The sequence below is a fragment of the Agelaius tricolor genome, unplaced genomic scaffold, assembly GCF_023055355.1.
Source record: "Agelaius tricolor isolate 1412-34295 unplaced genomic scaffold, bAgeTri1.0.p SCAF_7, whole genome shotgun sequence".
NCBI classification, from domain to species: Eukaryota; Metazoa; Chordata; class Aves; order Passeriformes; family Icteridae; genus Agelaius; species Agelaius tricolor.
Genome location: NW_027269267.1, coordinates 11,504,657 through 11,523,951, shown reverse-complemented (window position 1 = coordinate 11,523,951; position 19,295 = coordinate 11,504,657). Strand labels below are relative to the sequence as shown.

Below are 19,295 nucleotides of genomic sequence, written 5' to 3'. Positions count from 1 at the left end.
TGCATAGACAAGGAAATATGTGTTAAAAGTAGTTTCAATTTTGAGTTGGATCATTCCCTTACTGCCTCTCACCCTGACATTGCACATGATTTTGTACCAGTTTGTACCAAAAGAAGAAACAGCACTTGGTTGGGACCTACTGGGCAATGAGATGTCTCTTTTTGCAGTATTGCATGGCAAAATGTCAGGCCTGACTGCATGAATATATCCGTGCTGTCTTGAAATTATGCTGCAACTTCACAAGTGACCAAGTTGTGTAATAATATAAAAAGATATATTTTTAAAAAGACAATATGATGTTGTGTAATCTGTTGGAGTTGATTCTGCCAGCTGCAAGCAGGGAGTGAGGCTGCAATTCCAGGTTTGTCTCTACTTCAGAACATACTGCAGCAGAGATATACCTCAAACATCTTTTTAGAAGTTTGCTTAAGAAAGCAAACCTGCTAGAGAAGCATAGCTTCATGTTGAATTCAGCTGCTCAGAGGTACTTTTGCCAGTCTCTGAGCAAACTTGAGAATGATTGTGCTGTATTTTACATACTCTCAGTGACCGACCACCTGTGCTAGAGCTCACAGCCCTTCCTTTCTGAGCACACATACTCAGCACACTTAATCAGCTCAAACAGTCAGCAGGAAGGCTGAGTGACACAGCCAATATTTAGCCAAGATAACCACCCCTTTTACAAGGGCTCCACAGCTGCCTTGTTCAAGCTGGGGTCTGCAGGAGCAGCCTGGGAATTCTAGTCAAGTCAAGTGCTGACCAAGTGGCAAACACCACCTTCCTGCAATTCTCTGCACCCCAGGAGACCTGGCTGGCAGGATAAGGGTACTTTTCTTTGTTCAGCATTTTAGTTGATGCTTCCTGAAAGTGTAGAAACAAGTCAATTGCCTTTGTACCATTGTACCATCCCAGTTCAAGTTAGATACACATTCTCACAACTTGTGAACTGTCCCTTTAATGCCTGGCAAGCAGTGTATCTGGGCAAAATACTGGATAACAAGCAGTAAGAACCATTAACTTCCAACAAAAAAAGTTATCTATTTATAAGCAGTTCCATGTATACCACATGTTGGTGTCAGAACAGCACTAGCATTGCTGAGTGCTGCCAGGTGATGCATTTCTGAGGCACTTCAAAGATAACCAGAAAACTGGTGTAAGAGCACCAGAAAAAGGCATGAGTGTAGAAAACATGGGAAAGTTTTATGATAACTGGTTTGTCTGCTGAAGCTGGAATCACCCTGTAAGCAAGAAAAAGCTTTAAACCTGGGTAGCTCAGTAACTTGAATTGCAGGCCAAGTGCTATAGCATGAAGGAAAGAAATAAAGTTAGCAGAACAAAATTAAGGGCAATTCTTTCCAGCCCCTATTAATTTCTTTTTTTTTTTCTGCTTCCCTGTCAGACCAGATGGACGCATTATGCTCTGGAAGATACCTGAGTTAGTCTGACAAAAAGTGCAACCTCTCTGCACAAATCCTGCTCCTCAGTATTTCTCAAGTTTTCTCAAGCATTACATGTGAGTTAAACTCCCTGTAGTATATAAGAGCAAACCTCTGGTGTGAAGCTATCAGTGTAGGCAGACCACAAGGTTACTACTATAAATAACTAGAAATGACCATGTTATGACAGCTTAATTTCATATTACGTCAGACACAGCAATGGCATTCCACACGATCCAAGCTTTCTTCGAATGTCACTTTTAACTTTGCAATTGTTCTGAAATATAAGGGATCTAGATCCATAGTTGCATCTATAAAAGTGCATCCTCAAGCTCAAAGCCCCTCTATTTCAGTCTGCCTTCAGACTTTTGGCATTCTCTGTGGGTATATTCTCAGCCATGAGGTTTGCAGTATTTGATGTGCTTCCTGGTTGCTTAAATTTCCTAGAGGTAGAGCACTCCCCTTAGCTTCCCAAGGGTTTGTGCTCCCAATGAAAATTATAAATCAATATTCCAGTGTATACATTTCACTCTTGTTTATTCTACAAAAAGTTCAATGGAGGTGCAAGTCATATACATTTCACCATATAGAAATATAAAAAAATCTATTTATTAGTTTCTCGTTAATCCTTATTTAACATTATTCTAGAAGCATCTGTGTAACACTAGAAGTAGCAAATGCCACAATAGTAAATATATATCTATCTTTAGTTTATGCTGAGGATATTACTACAACAGTACGACAATGCATGTGCTGGAGTGGTGCAAGAATGAAAATCTATTCCACAGCTGAAAACCCCTGCTTTTTTAACTTCTGAAAAAATACAGTAAACATTTTCCCATTTCAACCTGCCTCCACAAATCTGAATGTATCTAAAAGACTGTAATCAAATACCCAGTGAGCTCTGGATTAGCTGGAGCACTCGAGTGTGCACGGTTGCACATAAAACCAAATTATAGCTTTATCTGCAAAACTGTGTCATTCCTGAAACTGAATTAAATCCATATCAAGTTCAATCTCTGTCTTTCAAAAAGCATTTAGTATACATTCAGAGGGATAGACACTTATTCAGAAACACAGGCTTTTAAATGACAAACTTTGATAAGCATTAGTAGGTCTGCACGAAATCCCTGTTAATTCCATGAAAAATACATACTCCAGAAAGAGTACACAGTACAAAATCCATGACTGCTGGAAATTCCAGGGTTTATCTCATTCTACTCATTTGGGATCAAAACATTCCTTTAGAGAGTGCATCAAAGGAAATAACCATAAAGAAAGAAGGAAATGATCTCATGTAAAACTGAACAAAGAAATAAACAAAAAGAAAAAGTGAGGGAGCGCAGCAGCAGTAGCAGCAGCAGCACACTTCAGCAAAAGTACTCACGCAGAATCTACTGGCCAGAAGTTGATCAGAGTAACAGGACTGCAAGACAAAAAATGAGGAGGTGAAGAGAAAGGCAGAAGAAACTCAGCAGCAAAATAATTACAGGAAGTTTAAAAAAAAAAAAAGTCACAATAACTAAAAAGCAGAAATCCAACAGACCAACATGAATGGCTGTGAAGAGCAACCAACCAAGAAGTGAGAAAAAAACCTTGAAATCTAAAATTTAAAGAGAGAAAGAGCGAGAACAAGCTGCGTGCAATTGCCATTAAACAAATGATTAAACGTGTAAAAAACCAAAGGGAACTGGGTTAAGTTGATCTCTCCATGTGCATCATTACTGCTTTTTTTTTTTTCCATGAAGACATCAGTCATTTAGTAAGACTAAATTTATAGGCTGAGAAAAGAAGAAATCATCTAGGAAGGTCACAAACACCGTAGCCTAATTAACAAAATAAAACCAAGGAAATATACTCATTTGGAAGAAAATAAAAATTTAATGAATGTTTCATTAACCTCCAAATTGCACATCAAACTTAGAAGTCTGTAAGACTGCCAGTAAGACTGTGAGTATTTTTTTTTTTTTTTGCTAACTGAAGCTGAAGTTCCTGTGTAAGGACAGGTGAAAGCAGATAAAGGCAATGGCAACTGGAAGCCCAGCTTGTGTTTTCCTGCCAGGCGAGGTAAACAGAAATGGAAGACATAAAGAGGCTTTATGCATTTAGGAAGTGAAAGGAGTTGGCACCAGCTGGGGAGCTCAAATTGTGTACCAAATGAATTGCTACTTCAGACACTTCAGAGCTACTCACGTTTCCATGTTGTCTCCCTCCAAGACAGTCTGCACAGGCAGGTAGCCCATTCGTGGGTGCTTTGCAAAATATCTTTTTGTTCGAAATTTGTTTTTTAGTACCTTGGCAAAGTCACGGACATCTTCTCCTGAAGTTGTCTGAAAGGCACAAATCACAATGAAATCATCTTTCATGAGGTTGTCACTGTTTTTCAATTGCCTCTTCCTTTGCTGGGTCACTTGGAAGAGCTGTGATCACACCAAGCAGAGCTGCCAACAGCCTGAGCCCCGGAACAGCGAATTTTTTTTGTCCATGACTGTCACCTTACAATGCACCACACACACTGCTAGTGGGGAGGAAGGAGGGAAAGAAAAGAAGTTTCAAAACCCCCTGACAGGCTCATGCCTCACCTCAGGTGATCTCAAGAGGACAAGCAATAATTAGACAATAATTTGTCATTTCCTCACCTGGCTGTGGGGGGGTCTCTCTGCCTACTTTTGGTTCAGCACTAAAATGGTTGTAGTGGAGGACACACAGCCAGTCTGTGTGTCCAGCTGGGTGCTTCACTGTCTGGATCCCAACTCTTACCACACACTTGGCATCTCCATCTCATGGACTTGTTAATCTATGGAAGTCTCTAGGTACCTTTTCTTTCCAGTGTTCCTCCTCAGCCTTCTGTGTCATTAATATTTTGTTCAAAGGGAAACAAAAAGCAGGTGAGAGCTGCTTAAAGCTCTCAGATCAGTTATTTCTTCCTGCACCTGTCCAATGGGAAACTAGCAGGCATTTAAGATTAATACTCTGAGGAGAGAACAATTTGCATGAAGTTTTCTATTCCCTTGCCTGCAGCAGGCTTCCCTTGCTGCTGTAGAGACCAGCAGAGGAGCACAACATAGATTTAAAAAGACCAGAAAGAGTCAGGAAGAGTTTCAAGGATGTCTGCTCTGAAGATGCAAGACTTTTTGAGAGCCTGACGAAGAATCAGGCAATTTTCTGATGAATTTTAATGTAAGACTTCAATTACTTCAGTCAGGCTGCACTCCCTTCTCTGAACCTTGCAGAAACACTAGACCCTGAAGTACTGATCTTTTACAGTAAATTAAGTTCCTCCTGACCCACATAACAATACTGCTTCTCCAATCTATCTAATTTAAAGGAAAGAAATCAGGGAAAAGTTAATCTTTCTGACATTTTTATTGAGTTCTGTGCCTTCTGCATAAAAGAGAAGGATGTGCTGGAACCTATCAGTTAAGCCAACCTTCACAGAGCTGCTCAAACACAGATAGGTAGATTTTTAAAAGGTAAAAAAACTAAGGATGCCCTGAAAAAAAATCTGCATAAAGACTGAAAAGTATTAATAGAAAAAGCAAATATTATCCCTGTACTTATGACACCTATGAGCTTCATGTAAAGCTGGAAAGATTTTGGCTCCCTTTCTGGTCAGTTTGCTCTGGCAGGAAAATTCAGTGTAAGCAATGACTGGCAGAGAAGTGACACAGCAGAACCTATGAACCAGTACAGCAGCATCTGTATTTTCATGAAAGTGAGATAATATTTGGTATTATTAAGTATTCCTTCCTCAATTAATCAGAAGTAAAGACATTTGGGGAAGGGAGGGGTGAAGTGTGCCCAGACCACCCAGAGGACTCCAGAAAGGAGATTTATTGAGGTGGCTCCCTGCCCATGCCCCTGGAGGAGGGAATTCCCTCTGCTGAATTCCATCTGCACTGCCTGCCAGGAGAGCTCTTAACCAGCTTGTCATCAAGAGAGCACACAGAGCACATCTGCTGGAAACACAGAAAAACTTTTAATAGTTAATCTTGGTATAAATAGACTAAGCACAGCTTTCTGTCCAGTTGTTCACCTGTGCCATTTATAGCCATTTATTAATGCCCTGTCTATTTTGGATGTTGAGAACACTTTGTATTGCATTTGACTGTAGTTTGGATTTACTGTTTTGAGGTATTAGGAATGAAACATTCTTTGTTTCAGCCTTCCTGGGACTGTTCTCCCCACCTCTCTCCCCTGAACCTTTTCTATGACAACCAAAGAGCAAAATGCTGTGTTTGCACAGAAACATCCCAATCTAGCTGGTACCACAAGAATCCTGAGAAGAAAATATATCTTCTAGAGACAAATAAAAGCATCAGGCACCTCTCATACAATCCAACTGCCATTTAAAAAATGTTCAAGGAGCACAAGAAAGGCAAAGAAAATGTGATTATTACATGGAAAAGATGATAAACTGAGGCTATTTTCAGCCAAACCTTCTGATTTACTCCGCAGATGTTTTATTACATATGATTTTTGGGGTAAAATCATCCAGACCAAAATTCCCAGCAGAACTGGTTTATGAGGAAGAAACAGTGGAGTTTCAGCATCCCAGCTCTCTTAAACCAAAGCAACATATAGGCAGATGGGTTGAGCATGTCTCAAAACTATTCTGAAACCAAACTATTTAATAAAAAATAGTTCTTTTTATTCACATAGGAATAGCTCTACCATCAGCTGACTTTTCCCAGTTTGGTTTAAGAAAGTACCTTGCCAACCTCAGCCCTGACTGGAAACCCTGGATGCAGACAGGTCTGTCAGTCTGAAACCCTTCCTTCCAATGAGCTGTTCTTTATATTCATGTGTCACTGTTCATTAAACCCTAACAGAAAAATCATCCTGCATTTACATCTCAGTCTATAAGTTGTCTTCTATGCTTTGTTTGAAAACTCTTTAAAAGTCCTATCTCTTTGAACAATACATTGAGATGTGCTGCTTTCAGGAATAATTGTAGCAATTTTTCTGTCTAAATGAAAACCAAGCAACTGCCTTGCCCTTATTCTGACTCAACCTTTTGCAAGAGAGGGAACATTATCACATCCCTCAGGTATTTAGCATGAGTTCTCAAAACTTCCCTAAGCAGAATTAAAGACTGCAGTGCTCAAAAATGTCTTGATACTAAGAAGGAGGGAGAATAAATATATCAGAACACTTTGGTGTGCACATTGAATTACTGCAAAGATTTTATCAAAGAAGGAATCACATGTCTCGTGTCTGCCAAAATGCATTTCAAGGTGAGAGATTAGTGTGGAGGAAGACTAATAAATGCCACCTGCATACTCTTTTTCTTTCATTTCATTTAGAAAACAATTATAAACTAGACATAGCTTCAGTGGATGTTCAGTTCCCCCGGTACTTGGGTACATTTTTTGTAAAAGCAGCAACACAAAAAAGCATGGGGCTTGCTGTGTGTCACACTCACTTCCCCCTCCACCCCAGCTAATCCTCCTCTAATTCAGCTGGCTGCTTGTGCAGCCAGGCACGGCACATTAGCACGGGTTGCTGGAGTTCAGGGAAAAATCCACTGCCTGTGAATGGTTCTTTATTCTGATCCAGCAGCCTGGATGTGGTGGCAGGTTTTCTATGCACCCCCACCTTCACCTCTTAGTAATCTGTATTTTCAGGGACAACACAAACCTTCTGGACACAGCACTGCAATGAGTTGCTGTAGGCTGGGGGTGCACCTCGTAATCCCTTTTTATTTCTCTTTCCTCAAAACACATCAAAAGGGTAAGGAAATGGTTGGAAGATACTGGTTTGTATCACTCACAAATCTCCCACGTTGTTTCTTAGCAAGAATAAGAGTGGCAAAGTGCAAAGCAAAGCTGCAGTCCATCCAGGAAGGAGGGGTTCAGCCTCAGATGGAAAGAAGGCTCCCAGGGAGTTGGTCTCTCACTCACTCACCCTGCCTACGACTCAGATCACAAGATTCTGCTCTAGGAATGCCTGCAATGGAGAAGTCTGTTCAGACCTGCCCAGGCAGAGCCAGCAATTCCCTCTGACTGGTGCAGCAGTTCAGGCAAATCGCCCTTCCAGCAACCTCAGTCCCTGGGGGACAGTGCTGAAAACCACAGCCAAGGAAAAGGGGCAAAGAGCCAGCAAACGGGCACTGGCTGCCACTGCAGGGATTCCCAGGAAACATTGCCATTGAAGGGTAAAAGTGGATAGATAATGCAAGGAACTATCTGTCAGTTAAAACTAACAAAAATTCTGGCCTTGCTTTACTATAATATTTTAGGGGCATAATTTTTTCTCTCTCTTTTTTAGGTCTCTGAGAAAAGCTGAGAGTCTTTGCTTCATTTTTGGCCATGGATGAAGCTTTTTGCTTGGATGAAGATTTAAAGACTGTTCATATAATTTTATGAGGCTAGCCCAAGTATAATTTTGATGCTTTGTTTTCACCATTTATGACTACCAGCAGATGAAAGACTAGGAATAATCCTATTTCACCAGGAAATGCTAATGAGAGTGTACTGCTTCAAGAACAACACAAGCAATAGCAAAGGCAGCTGAAAGCTCTATCTAGGTTTGAGAGTTCAACCTCTAATTTGAGAGCACCTCTCATTGATGCCCCTTTGCACTGGTCCTGAGAGGCCAAAAAAGGAGCACACTGAGAGAGAAATGCAGAATTTCCCTTGCCAGTTGTCAGGTATGAAAGTAACATTTCTGCAAATCCAATCCTTTTGGGAGCCATGGAAGAAGGGTGAAGACCCTCAGAACACCATCACTGCAGCCCCACTGAATGGCCTGGCTTCCCCCCTTCAGAAATGAAATCTGCCTTGCAACCATGAGAACTTCCCTGGCATTTTATATCATCACGTGATCAGACAATAAAAAGGTACCATGAAATAGTGAAGAATTTAAAAATGCAACCACAGTGTTGTGGAAGAAAGCAAGTGAAGTGGCAACTTGATGAGGAAAGGAGGAAAAAAATCCCACACTGATATGGAGAAAACCTTGGGACCCAAGATATGAATGAGTATTTGCACAAATGATGTGCTTCCAGGAGGATCCATAAAGAGAGCTACGGCACTGAACATGGAACAAGTCATCAGCACACAACAATACATTATGACACAGAATTGTGCAAACAAAGAACTTTAGTTTACTTCAAACCATTGGAGCATCCTTGAATAAGCAACAAAATTGCTGGCATGTACAGTATATAAAATGAGATTTAATTATGGAGGAGGGAAGAAAAGCAGTCCTAATGCTTCATTACCTTGCACAAAGGAAAGGAAGTTTTTACTTTCTACATAAGAAGGGGCAGTAAGGGTCAGTAAAACAGCTACTTACTGGTGTGCAGTATTCCACCATGGGATAGTGCATTTTGTGACCTTTAGCAACACGGCCAGAGAAGAAGCAACTTTGGCAGATGTCATAGTTAAAGTGCTTTAAACTTCTGTACCTAAAAGAGGATAAAAAAGAAAAAAATTCACGGCTTCAGAGCTTTGTGTGTGACTGCTTCGTATCAGCCCATCAAGTTTGCTGTGTTAGTAAATTCTCTTCTGTGACATGTCACACGGTGTGCAATGCCCAGCAATGCTCCTCTGCCCTGAGGGACAGGTACTGCTGCCTCAGATGTTTGTCATAGATCTAATCTTCAAAAAAATTTCTAATATTGGGCAACAGTGAAGATTTCTGCACATCCACTCACCTTTAACATATGAAAGACACTACCACACTTTTTATCTCTATGACACTAACTTCAGATCCTTTGCTCTTCATCATGATTCCTAAAATAGAATGTCCTCCAGGAGGAAAATTCAAGAAAGTGATGCCCTCTCAGAAAGTCACTCTGGCAACCCCCTCATGTCCTTCCTAGCACCTCTATAAAAACAATTTTCCTGCAGAGCATTCCATCCATGCAAAACTCCAAATGCACTTTTGGGCCATTATTTAATCTCATCAGCTCTATGAGGCAGCTAACTGTTGTATCTGCTGTGCTGAAGTGGTTGAAAGAGCCGGAGGCATAAGGGTTGTCTTGTTCCAAATACACGGAGCAGCTCAGCCACGACGACCTCAAAAGAACATTGTTTTACATGAACTGGGTGCACAGTATTAGTTTTCTAAAAGCCTTCCAGTACAGTATCTTTTTTGTCAAGTGTGTACACAGGGTTTCAATGACTTGCAAAGACAGAAAAAAAATCTGTGACAGACGGATTCTACTATCATGATAATAGATTTGTTATATAAATTTAAGAGACAGATGAGATCAGTCAAGTAAAATTAGACACAAACACAGAGCTCCAGTGTCTGCTTCCCGAGTTCTCGGTGCTTACAACAGACTATCCATTCACTTGCCATCCTTTGATATTTCCAAGGGCTGCACTTTTCAATTCCACCTACTTGTCCTTGGCTGGTTTATACAAAACTGTGTAAGTAATACAGTAGTTAATAAACTGCATCCAGGAATGGGAAAATTAGACTTTGTGGATGTGCTGAATTACTCACATCCAATCCATAGCTCTTCCTCAGTAATATTTATCACTTCCCAGTTCAGATATTAATGGGGAATAAAAAGCAAAAGAAAAGAATTTAGACTATTAGAGCAAAAAGCCTCAGATTCAAAACAAAGCAATAAATACCTTCTAAATTTCCCCCATTTCCCACTGCCTGTGAAATTGTAGCAGAAAGCACTGCCCCACTACATGCATAAAAGCTACATTCATCTGCTCCCAGGTTAGAGCAAAATGATGGCTTTTTTGTGTAGCACTGCTTGCTGCTGTTATCTATCTGAGTTTTAGACACAAAATTACAGAAAGCTCTTTGTAAACAACACGATAACATAGAAGGAGAAATGCCAATGATAAAAGGAGACTGTGTGTAAAAAGGGCAGAAACCATACAAAGCAGCTATTGCGAAGCAAAGTGATAAAACAAGTCTAGGCATAATTGAAAGTGAGTATTTACTCAGCCCTTAAGTGGCTTCTCAACAGGCACACCAACACACAGCCATTTTACAACACAGTGACTTATTCATTGCCATAGTAACCATGGTGTCAATCCAGATGTTTAAATAGACCAGCAGCATTTCCCCCACTCCAGGTTAATGTTCCACCAACATTCTTTCACAGAGAAATGCACATGTAGCTTTCACATGCCTAAGAATTTTCAAGGCACTTCCTTGCTTTATGCTATGACAGAAAGCAATTCATTAGGATCCAATTCAGAAAATGCAACTGCATAGGACACACTGAATGTAAGGCAGATTGTGTTAGTTGTGCAATGCTTTTGTTGAGGCATGGAAAGACTGGGACACAGAGGAAGTGCCACATTTTAACTGATAGATGACTTGTCCTCTGCAAGTCTCACAGCACTGTACCCAGTCTAGGTGCCACTCTCCCTCGTGTCCCCATCACAATTATTTTTTCCAAGAACAAAATACCTATAAAATGAAGCTCCTGATTTGCCTGGAATCAGGCAGAGCTCTTGATCCACCAAGCAGAAGCACACGTGGCTGAAAGGGAGAGAGTCTGTACCTGAATCCAATAATGGGGCACTCCTTACAGATGTTACACTTGGCTTGGTGCTTGGCAGTCTCAGCAGCAGCCACCCTGTGCAGGACAGGCAGCCACACCATGGACTGTGGCTCCAGCCTCATCCAGTCCAGGAAAAGGGCTGCTTCAATCTCTGGTTTGTTGTTGGCCTGAAACACAAGGGGAAAAAATGACAAGGGCTGAGCACAACTGATCTGTCTAGTCACAAGCTAACTAACAGTTCAAGCTGTTCTTGTCAACTCCATATCTCTTCCAGGAATATACCTCCAACTTTTCCCCCAGCCCAACTACTCATTAAAAAAAAAAAAAATTAAAAAAATCCCCAGGATCCTGCCTTCAAGCCAGGAACTGAAAACCATTATTAATATTTCAATTCTCTCTTTCTCTTATTCTCTCTATTACAATAGACAGCACTACCATGTACTTTGTCACAGAGAAAATCATCCACTTACAGGATCACCTTTGATGCCTGATCTCACATTCTCTCTCTCTTATCTGAGACCATATAGCACTGCTTCTCACCTATTTTAAAAACTGTTATCCAAGCCCTAAAAATTGCATGTCTTTTGATCAAAATTCCTTTCTCCTTAACATCTTTCATTATCACACTGACCTTTCTTCATAATGCACACATAAGGAAATCATTCAAATCTCTCTCAAGCCTGTTGTTGAACATGTAAACCCTCTTTTTCCCTGAATGCCTCAAACCACCTCTTCTTTAAATTTCCAATTTCCATCACTGACTGCAAACACAATACAGTTCTGTCCCACAAAATAACATTCTCAGATTCCATTACATCCCACACTCATCTCTTTGCCAACAGCAGAGCCAATGAACACTTCCCAGCAAACCCATTCCTCTGCTGCCATCCCACCCCATCCCATCCCATCCCATCCCATCCCATCCCATCCCATCCCATCCCATCCCATCCCATCCATATGATATTTCAGGTATCTCTTCCATGGTAACTTCAAGGCAGCTCAGTCACAGAGCCAAATCCCATGGTGCCAGGCACCATGCACCCTCAAAAAATGATATATCATCCCTACCCAGAGCACCCACAGTATGGAAAAAGAAAACAAAGAGACAAAACCCACAAGGGAACAGAGGACAGTAGGGATCTCTGCATGGGTAGAGGTCACACTGTACCAGCAGGCTGGACACTGCAAAGAACAGGGCAGAACAAAGGCAAGGAGCATCAAAAGGGATTTAAAGGAAATCAGTGGAATGACGGAGTCAGTGTTTACAGAAAACTGCCCTCCATGGTGCAGGGTGTCACGAAGCCTGCACAAAACTGTTACCTGAGAACCTGGGAGATGGTTTCAGTGCTGAAACTGAGGTGATAGATCAGGTGGAAACCTCAAGGTGGGGAGGGTGGGAGAAGTGAGGATGTGCCCAGAGAACAGCCCAAGTGATGAAGAGGGATAACATCGTGCTCTGTTTCTCTAAACCATCACTACATGCTAATTCCAATTCCTCCAGACATTTCCTTCCATGCTCCCCACAGCAACAGCATATTTATGGTCTGAATATATTTAAATCCTCTGTTTTCTTTCTTCTCTATGCTTTCAAATACAGCTCTCAGTGGGCCAGTCTTTTATATTTTAAACTTCACAAGGCTGACTGTCTTCTTTTGTGGTTCCAAACCTATTTGAAGCACTTAAATAAATAATAAGCATTAATGTATCATGTACATGGACCAAGATGAATAGGGGATTGAGTGCTGAGGATTTTTATGCTTGCTTGCAGTTACTTGTCCAGTTTCTCATGAAATTTGAGTTCAGTATAATCTAGCTAAAACCTTATTGAACTAAATATGTTAGCAATGAATTTCAAGAAAAAATACCCCAACTGATCAGCAGGAGAGAGAGCTATAGGGAAAACCAATTAGCTGTAGTTTTGTTTTTTGTTTTCTGTTAAATCTAACAATGTTTATAACCTTGACAAACAAATTAACTGATCAATATTTGAAGGCTAAGAAAATGCAGTCTTCCAGACAGAATCCCACAAAAAAAGATGTGAAATACAAGCCCTGTAATATGCCCCGAATAATGAATTGCATTACAATTGACTTAAAATGCTGTTGCAATACTTTAGTTAATCAGAAACAAAGATTCTTGGTCAGAGCTTCCTTCTTAAGGTGCTTGTTTGGGAAACCATCCAATGACTCCTATCACTATACTTGGGATCCATATACATGGACTTCTAGTATAGTAAGAAATATCCTTTTTTGGATGTTTGGGGTAAAAACATCAAATCAGAACACATCTACAATTATTCAGATAAAGTCCTTCACAATTTGATATTCATAGAAGGATTACATTAAATAGAATACATGCTGAAACATTTCTGAAGTCTTCTGCATTAAGCCCTAGTTCTCTGTTTTTTCACATAGCTGCAGAATTTAGGAACCCCCCCCAATAATAAAAAGAGAAAATCAAAAGCACAGTAAAGTCCAGTCAACACTGGCAAAAGGATTTGTTCAGAACAGTGAATACTGCCTTCTGCCACAGTACATCAGTGAATTCAGTCGAATTAAATTAATTTTGGAACTCCTAAGTGAAAGGCATGCTTCTAAAATATGACCATCTATATTTTCAGCTGGAAGGCAGGGCAACAAAAGGGCAGGGGAGAGGCTTTCTGTGACTCACTCAGGGATCCAGCTTTAGCCAGTAACTACACTGGCAAACCATAACCCTGCCTAGCAGACTACACTTTCTATACAGAGGTCTTCTAAGCCTGAAAAAAAAAAAAAATTAAGAGGATCTCTTTAATATACCATTCCTAATAGAAAAACATGAGGTGTACGGAAATGCTGCAGTGCAAGCTGCAGTCAGAATAAGAATGAGCCGCTCAAAGCCCTGCTCTCCACTTGTAGCTGCTTTAAATTTGCAGGGAAAATGCTGCAGCAATGAAAGACTTTCTGTAACACCCTAGATCTATTTTAATTTTGCAGTCACTGTCAATTGCCAGCAGTCCCAATAGCTGCCTAGGCAGAGCTCCGTATGGCGGCTGTACAAAACCTGTGCTCAGAGAGATTAGGTGCATTAAAATGTATCAGAACTGGTTCTGAATTATATTACATGAAGATTTAAAGCCACGTGGAGAAAAGCTGGTCAGGGTCAGACAGTATAGGACAGACAGTTCTCAGCTGCCTCCTGAGCTGCTATTACAATTTTTAAAATAATCTCTAAATCCAGTAAGGCAGCAGCTGAAGATTTTACATACGGCAAAAAGGCTGAATTCATACAGTTCATATCTGAAGAAACAAGATCAAGCTGTAAAGAATATTAATGGTTCTTCTCTTGAACACATTTCACAATTTTTATGGTAATAACAGAGTGAATCATAAAGTAAAATTCATTAAGGCCTTTCCAGCTTACAAGTAACAATTTGTTATGGAGGACATTCAAATTCATTATGTTCCAGACATCTGTTTTTCAGTATTTATTCTGCAGAAACAATGGGGAAATAGGAAGTTGGGTGGTGCTAGCATTTTATGCAATACTTGGGAGACAAGTTTTTGTTCTTCCCTCTCTCTTCCTCTTGCTAGTAGTTGAAAAAATATCCTATGCTATATTAACTTTGTCTGTCCATAATAGGAAATATGCTACAAAATACAGTTGGGATTTTACATGAACAATGTGGTATGCTTTTAGACTGAGGCAGATAATACAGCAGAAATTTCTGATAACATTTCTGATTAGCTATATTCTGCTTATGTGCAGTGTAGGAAGTTGACTGGAAATAAATTAACATTGTTAACTGAATGATGTTTTTCACCCTGGGTAGAAAGCTTTACGTTGGTAAATACTGTTTTGGACAAACAGAACTGAGGGATGGGATTCTTATAACTTGGTAAAGTTTAAAAATGCAGAGCAGCCAGTAACAGCAACCCTGTGTCCCCAGTCAGGAGAACAGACCCTGTTCACCCTCGTCTTCCCCTCCTGCATTACACTTGATTGCATTGACAGTCAATGCCAAAGAATAATAAAATAAAATAACATGAAACCAGAAGGTAATTAGTGTAGTTTTATATCATCCACACTTAACAGCATCTTCCTGATCCCCACCCCTTAAACCATTTTAAAATAGCTTCTGAAAGCAGTTTACTTGTAGGACTCCTCAAGACTGCCTCCAAAGTCAGGCACAGGTTCACAAAATCCTGCTGAAATAAACCAGAATTGCTGTTTTATGACATTTACAGCACAGCAGCTTGAGGAAGGATTTGCTAGTTCCCTTTGGCCAGCTCTCTGTTGTCAGAGCCAGGAGCAGAAGAAATATCCTATGAATAGAAACAAGGGCTGCCTGAATCTGTTAAAAATGATCGAGTCCCTCAACAGTAACACAGCACTTGTAAGTTATTTTCATATAGACTTCATATAGACCTGTATATATAACTATATACAGTTATTTGTACATAGTACTGGCATTTCCTAACTGCTCAAAAATAAAAGCAATAAACAATGCCTCAAGAAACAATTGTCCAACCAATTCAAATCACAGCATTTATGGCCAAAGTCACTTTCAGGGTCCTGGCCCAGGATTTGTAACACCCAAATGCCACCTAAAAGGACTAACAACTCTGTTTTGGATTTTATTTGCCTGAGTAAATACACCAGATTTGGACACACTTCCATGGTTTTGGAAAGTAGGCTGATCTTGCCTTACCATTGATCAAGTACAAATCTCGTAATGAAGACTATAAAATACAGAATATTAAAATACTTTGCTTCATCAAAGTGAAACAAAACAAGGTTAAAAATACATGTATGAGTTAACTGCACATATTTTACTACTCCTTAGCTTCATCTGTTCTAGTTTTTAACATCAAGTACTCTAATTCAAGTATATCCTTGAAAGAAAGCATACTTAAAGCATTTTATAACCAAGAGCCAACTGTCCAACATTTTACTAAGAAATGGTGAGGGACATTTTCATCTGAGCTGCACTCTGCTCTCTCATCACATTTCTTCAAAGTCCCAATGTCACAGTAACTCATCCAAGGCAGTAATGTGAATTCCTAGGTCCTGTTTACACTATATGAGGAAAGCATATTAATAATTTTCCACTGTGATTAAAACCGTGTGTCCTTCACTCCATATCATTTCCCTATCCTGTTTACTTAAAAAACCTACTCATCACAGAACTAAAAGGAAAGTCCCTTCACACTGCAGCAACACTGAATTCACTCAATTTTTCATGGATCTATAGATTGCTTTGATGCATTCTGAGCTTAAGCAGAACTATACAGTCTTCAAGTGGTCACTGGATTAAGCTCTTTGCTCTCTAAACTTAAAAGCATTTTTTCTTTAAAATCTCAAAGCAGAAATTACACACCCCTGCCCCAAATAGGAAAGATGAGTCCCATGATATCGTTCTCCTCCCAAGAACTTCTACCAGCACCTTCCTGCAAATGAAGAAAATTACAGAAAGCACAAGTCAGTGCTGGGGGAGGGAGAAGTAGCAGGAAGACTGGAGCAGCAGCCTTGGGAGAAGGGGACCAATTCTCAGGAGCAGAGGTGTGCAGCAGGCAAGCCTGCTGCCAACAGCAGGGCTGGGCTCCTCCCTGCCCAAACCTCATTCCCAAGGACTCACCCTTCAAAAAGCAGGAGAGATTTCCCCTGTTATCTCCGGGAACAGTAAACATCCCCTTTTTTTCTGCTGCTGTGCAGACAGACAAGGCCGTTGCCAGGGCACCTAACCTAAGGGAGCTGGGAGAACCACTTCTGAAGCACACAATTGTTGCAACTCTGACATGACTGCAATTATATTGCTGGCTTATCATCACCAGAAAGAAGGAAGAAAAAAAGGAAGAAAAAAACCAAAACTAAAGAAAAAGCATTCCTCAACGTGGGCGTACAAAGAAAGACTTAAATTAGTTCCCATGCAGTAATGTAAACTATGAACCCCCACAATATTCTTCAAGAATGAATTATCTTGCTCCAGTAACAGGAGGCTGCTGGGAGCAGCAGTACTGCCTGGCTGTCCAGCTTTTCCAGCCTCCCTGGCTCCTGGGCTGCTCCATGTTCCCCCCACCAACGTTTCTGTGCTTGTCCCCCAGCCCGTGGGTCCTGGTGCCCACCACCCTACACTGAAAGGATGTCTCAGTGCTCCCCTTCTCCCTTTCTCATGGGAAGTTCTGATCTCTTTCCCCATTTCCATTCCTGGCTGCTCCTTTCTTTCATGCCTTATTCTACCCCCTTCATCATTATTATTCTTACTGCTGTTCTTACTGTCATTCCCTAAGAGTCATCCTTATTTTCCACTCCTTATTTCCTTCTTCTTTGCCTTCATTAGGGCTTTCCCTATGCTTGGATTTCTGTTCCTCTCCCTAGGACTCCATCCCACCTCTTCCTCTATCTCCCCTCCTCATCTCACCCTCCCTCCCCCTTTCTGTCCCTCCAAGAAGATCTCTGTTCTGCTGCAGCCCAAATTGGAAACCAATCTGCACTCTGAGAGTTAAAATGAAGCTTCATCTGGAGGAAAAAAGAGAGGATGACATTTCTCCTATTGCAGGTATGGAAAAAACCCTATTTTTCAGTGCAGGTAAGAGAAGGACACTTCAGGTTTTCTGATGCTCTGATTTCTGAGCATGCCAAAGGTTGTGTCCAGCTGTGCTTGGGCCGTTCCTAGAAATGCCAGCAGCTGGATGTGGTACAACTTTCAGCCTGCTGGCATGTCTTCATTTCTAATGACAACGTTGCTAACTCCTTTTGTTCAAATAAACAGCACAAAATCACAGAATCGCAGAACAAGCTGAGTTGGAAGGAACCCACAAGAATCACTGAGTCCAACTCCCAGACCTGCACAGGACCATCTCCAAGAGTCTTCTCCCTACTTTAAAAAAAATGGGTTTGGTGTGTTTCATCACTGTGATTTTATATTGTTTTATTCCTAGTGTAAACACACAGAATGGCAGCCTTCTTAAAAAAAAAAAACCTATGGTTTTGCCAGATTCTGAGGTCACTTTCCTTATCAGTTTTTCAATGGTGCTCTAAAGCGCTGCTGACATTCACTTGGGAAAACGACGGAACCCGGTGAGTCCTAATTCCTGAGGAAGGTCATTTGTACAAAATTTTTACCATGGATTTGCAGCATAATCATTTTGTGTTGGTGTCACTTGAAAGCCCAACATGGATGTCAAGGCTTGAAAGCACCAGCAGGGTCTAACAGAGCTATCAACATTAGTGTGCACAGTTTATGAGCATGGGTTATTCACCCAGGACACAGCCCTATAAAACACTCATTCTGAAATGGCATCAAATACTGATAAGAATTATAAAAGGTCATGACATGAATGACAGAAACAGTAAAATGTAAATCCTGTAGAATTAATCTGTCACAGGAAACATCAAAAATACAGAAAGTAAATGTCCCATCAGAACTGAAGTTTGTGGTGATTTTAGTATTAGATTCTTTTCAAAGTCATTGTGTGTATGCAGTCTACTTCCAAGCATTAATATTCATTGAAAACACTTGCTGTGTTTTGCTTACTACAGAACTGAAACTACTACATAATGAAACTTGAGCAGCAGGCAAAAAGGCAAACAACTCCCCCCTTCCCCAAGCAAACAAAAAAATCCCTCAGGGACAGTGAGGAGATGGGAAAAGAGCTTTCTTCCATTGTAATGTAGAAGATGCATTTAGAGTTAATCACAGACCATACATTACCTCCCCTCCTCTACCTTTTCACTAAGCAGCTGTCTTCATCTTGTGCATTCTGCTGGTGCTTATGATAAGGATGAATAATTCCCTTAACTCTCTTCCTCCCCAGATTAAATAATTTACAAGTTTGAAAAAGAGCCTCCAGTTTGCTGTGTATTCCTCAACAGACAGGACAGGAATTCTTTCCGCACTCTTTAAAGGAAAACTGGTATTATCCATTCAAGGAGTGGAAGGAGCTCATCGAGCACTCCTCGCCCCTAGACAGCACTGCAGGCGGTTGCCTATCGCTCCCCTGGGCACCTGGCTGTCGCTGCTATGTACATGCCCAAAATTCAGATAAACCACTGCTGTACACCTACATAGCAGCAATAAACAGTTATCTACTGCTGGGCAATAGAAAACTGTAAAACCAGGAGCTGCTGCAACAAAGACTTACACTGTTTGCAGGGTTCAGTTCCAACAGGAACCCCAATGACAATTATCTGCCCTCTGAGCTAATTCAAATACACCTTGTCAAGGAAACAGTTTAATGAGCCAAAGGGCACTACCATCACATAATCACAAAATAATGAGGTTGGAAGAGACCTCTAAGATCATAGAGTCCAACCTATGCCCTAACACCTCCACTAGACTATAGCACCAAGTGCCATGTCCAGTCTTTTTTTAAACACATCCAGAGATGGTGATT

At 40.7% G+C, this 19,295-nt stretch overlaps 1 protein-coding gene across 17 annotated transcripts in view; it reads right to left on the bottom strand.

Moving 5' to 3' along the window:
- DMD (dystrophin) overlaps positions 1-19,295 on the bottom strand; it is a 1,148,686-nt gene that overhangs the window by 36,231 nt on the left and 1,093,160 nt on the right. For 13 of the 17 annotated variants that reach the window (XM_071430346.1, XM_071430344.1, XM_071430341.1 and 10 more), the window contains 4 exons: positions 10,921-11,087; positions 8,736-8,847; positions 3,630-3,766; positions 2,824-2,862 (listed from right to left, as the gene is read on the bottom strand). In XM_071430346.1, coding sequence (XP_071286447.1) covers positions 2,824-2,862; positions 3,630-3,766; positions 8,736-8,847; positions 10,921-11,087 — 455 coding nt within the window. The remainder of the gene's footprint in view (positions 1-2,823; positions 2,863-3,629; positions 3,767-8,735; positions 8,848-10,920; positions 11,088-19,295) is intronic. The other 4 variants (XM_071430345.1, XM_071430340.1, XM_071430356.1 and 1 more) reach the window with 1 other exon arrangement.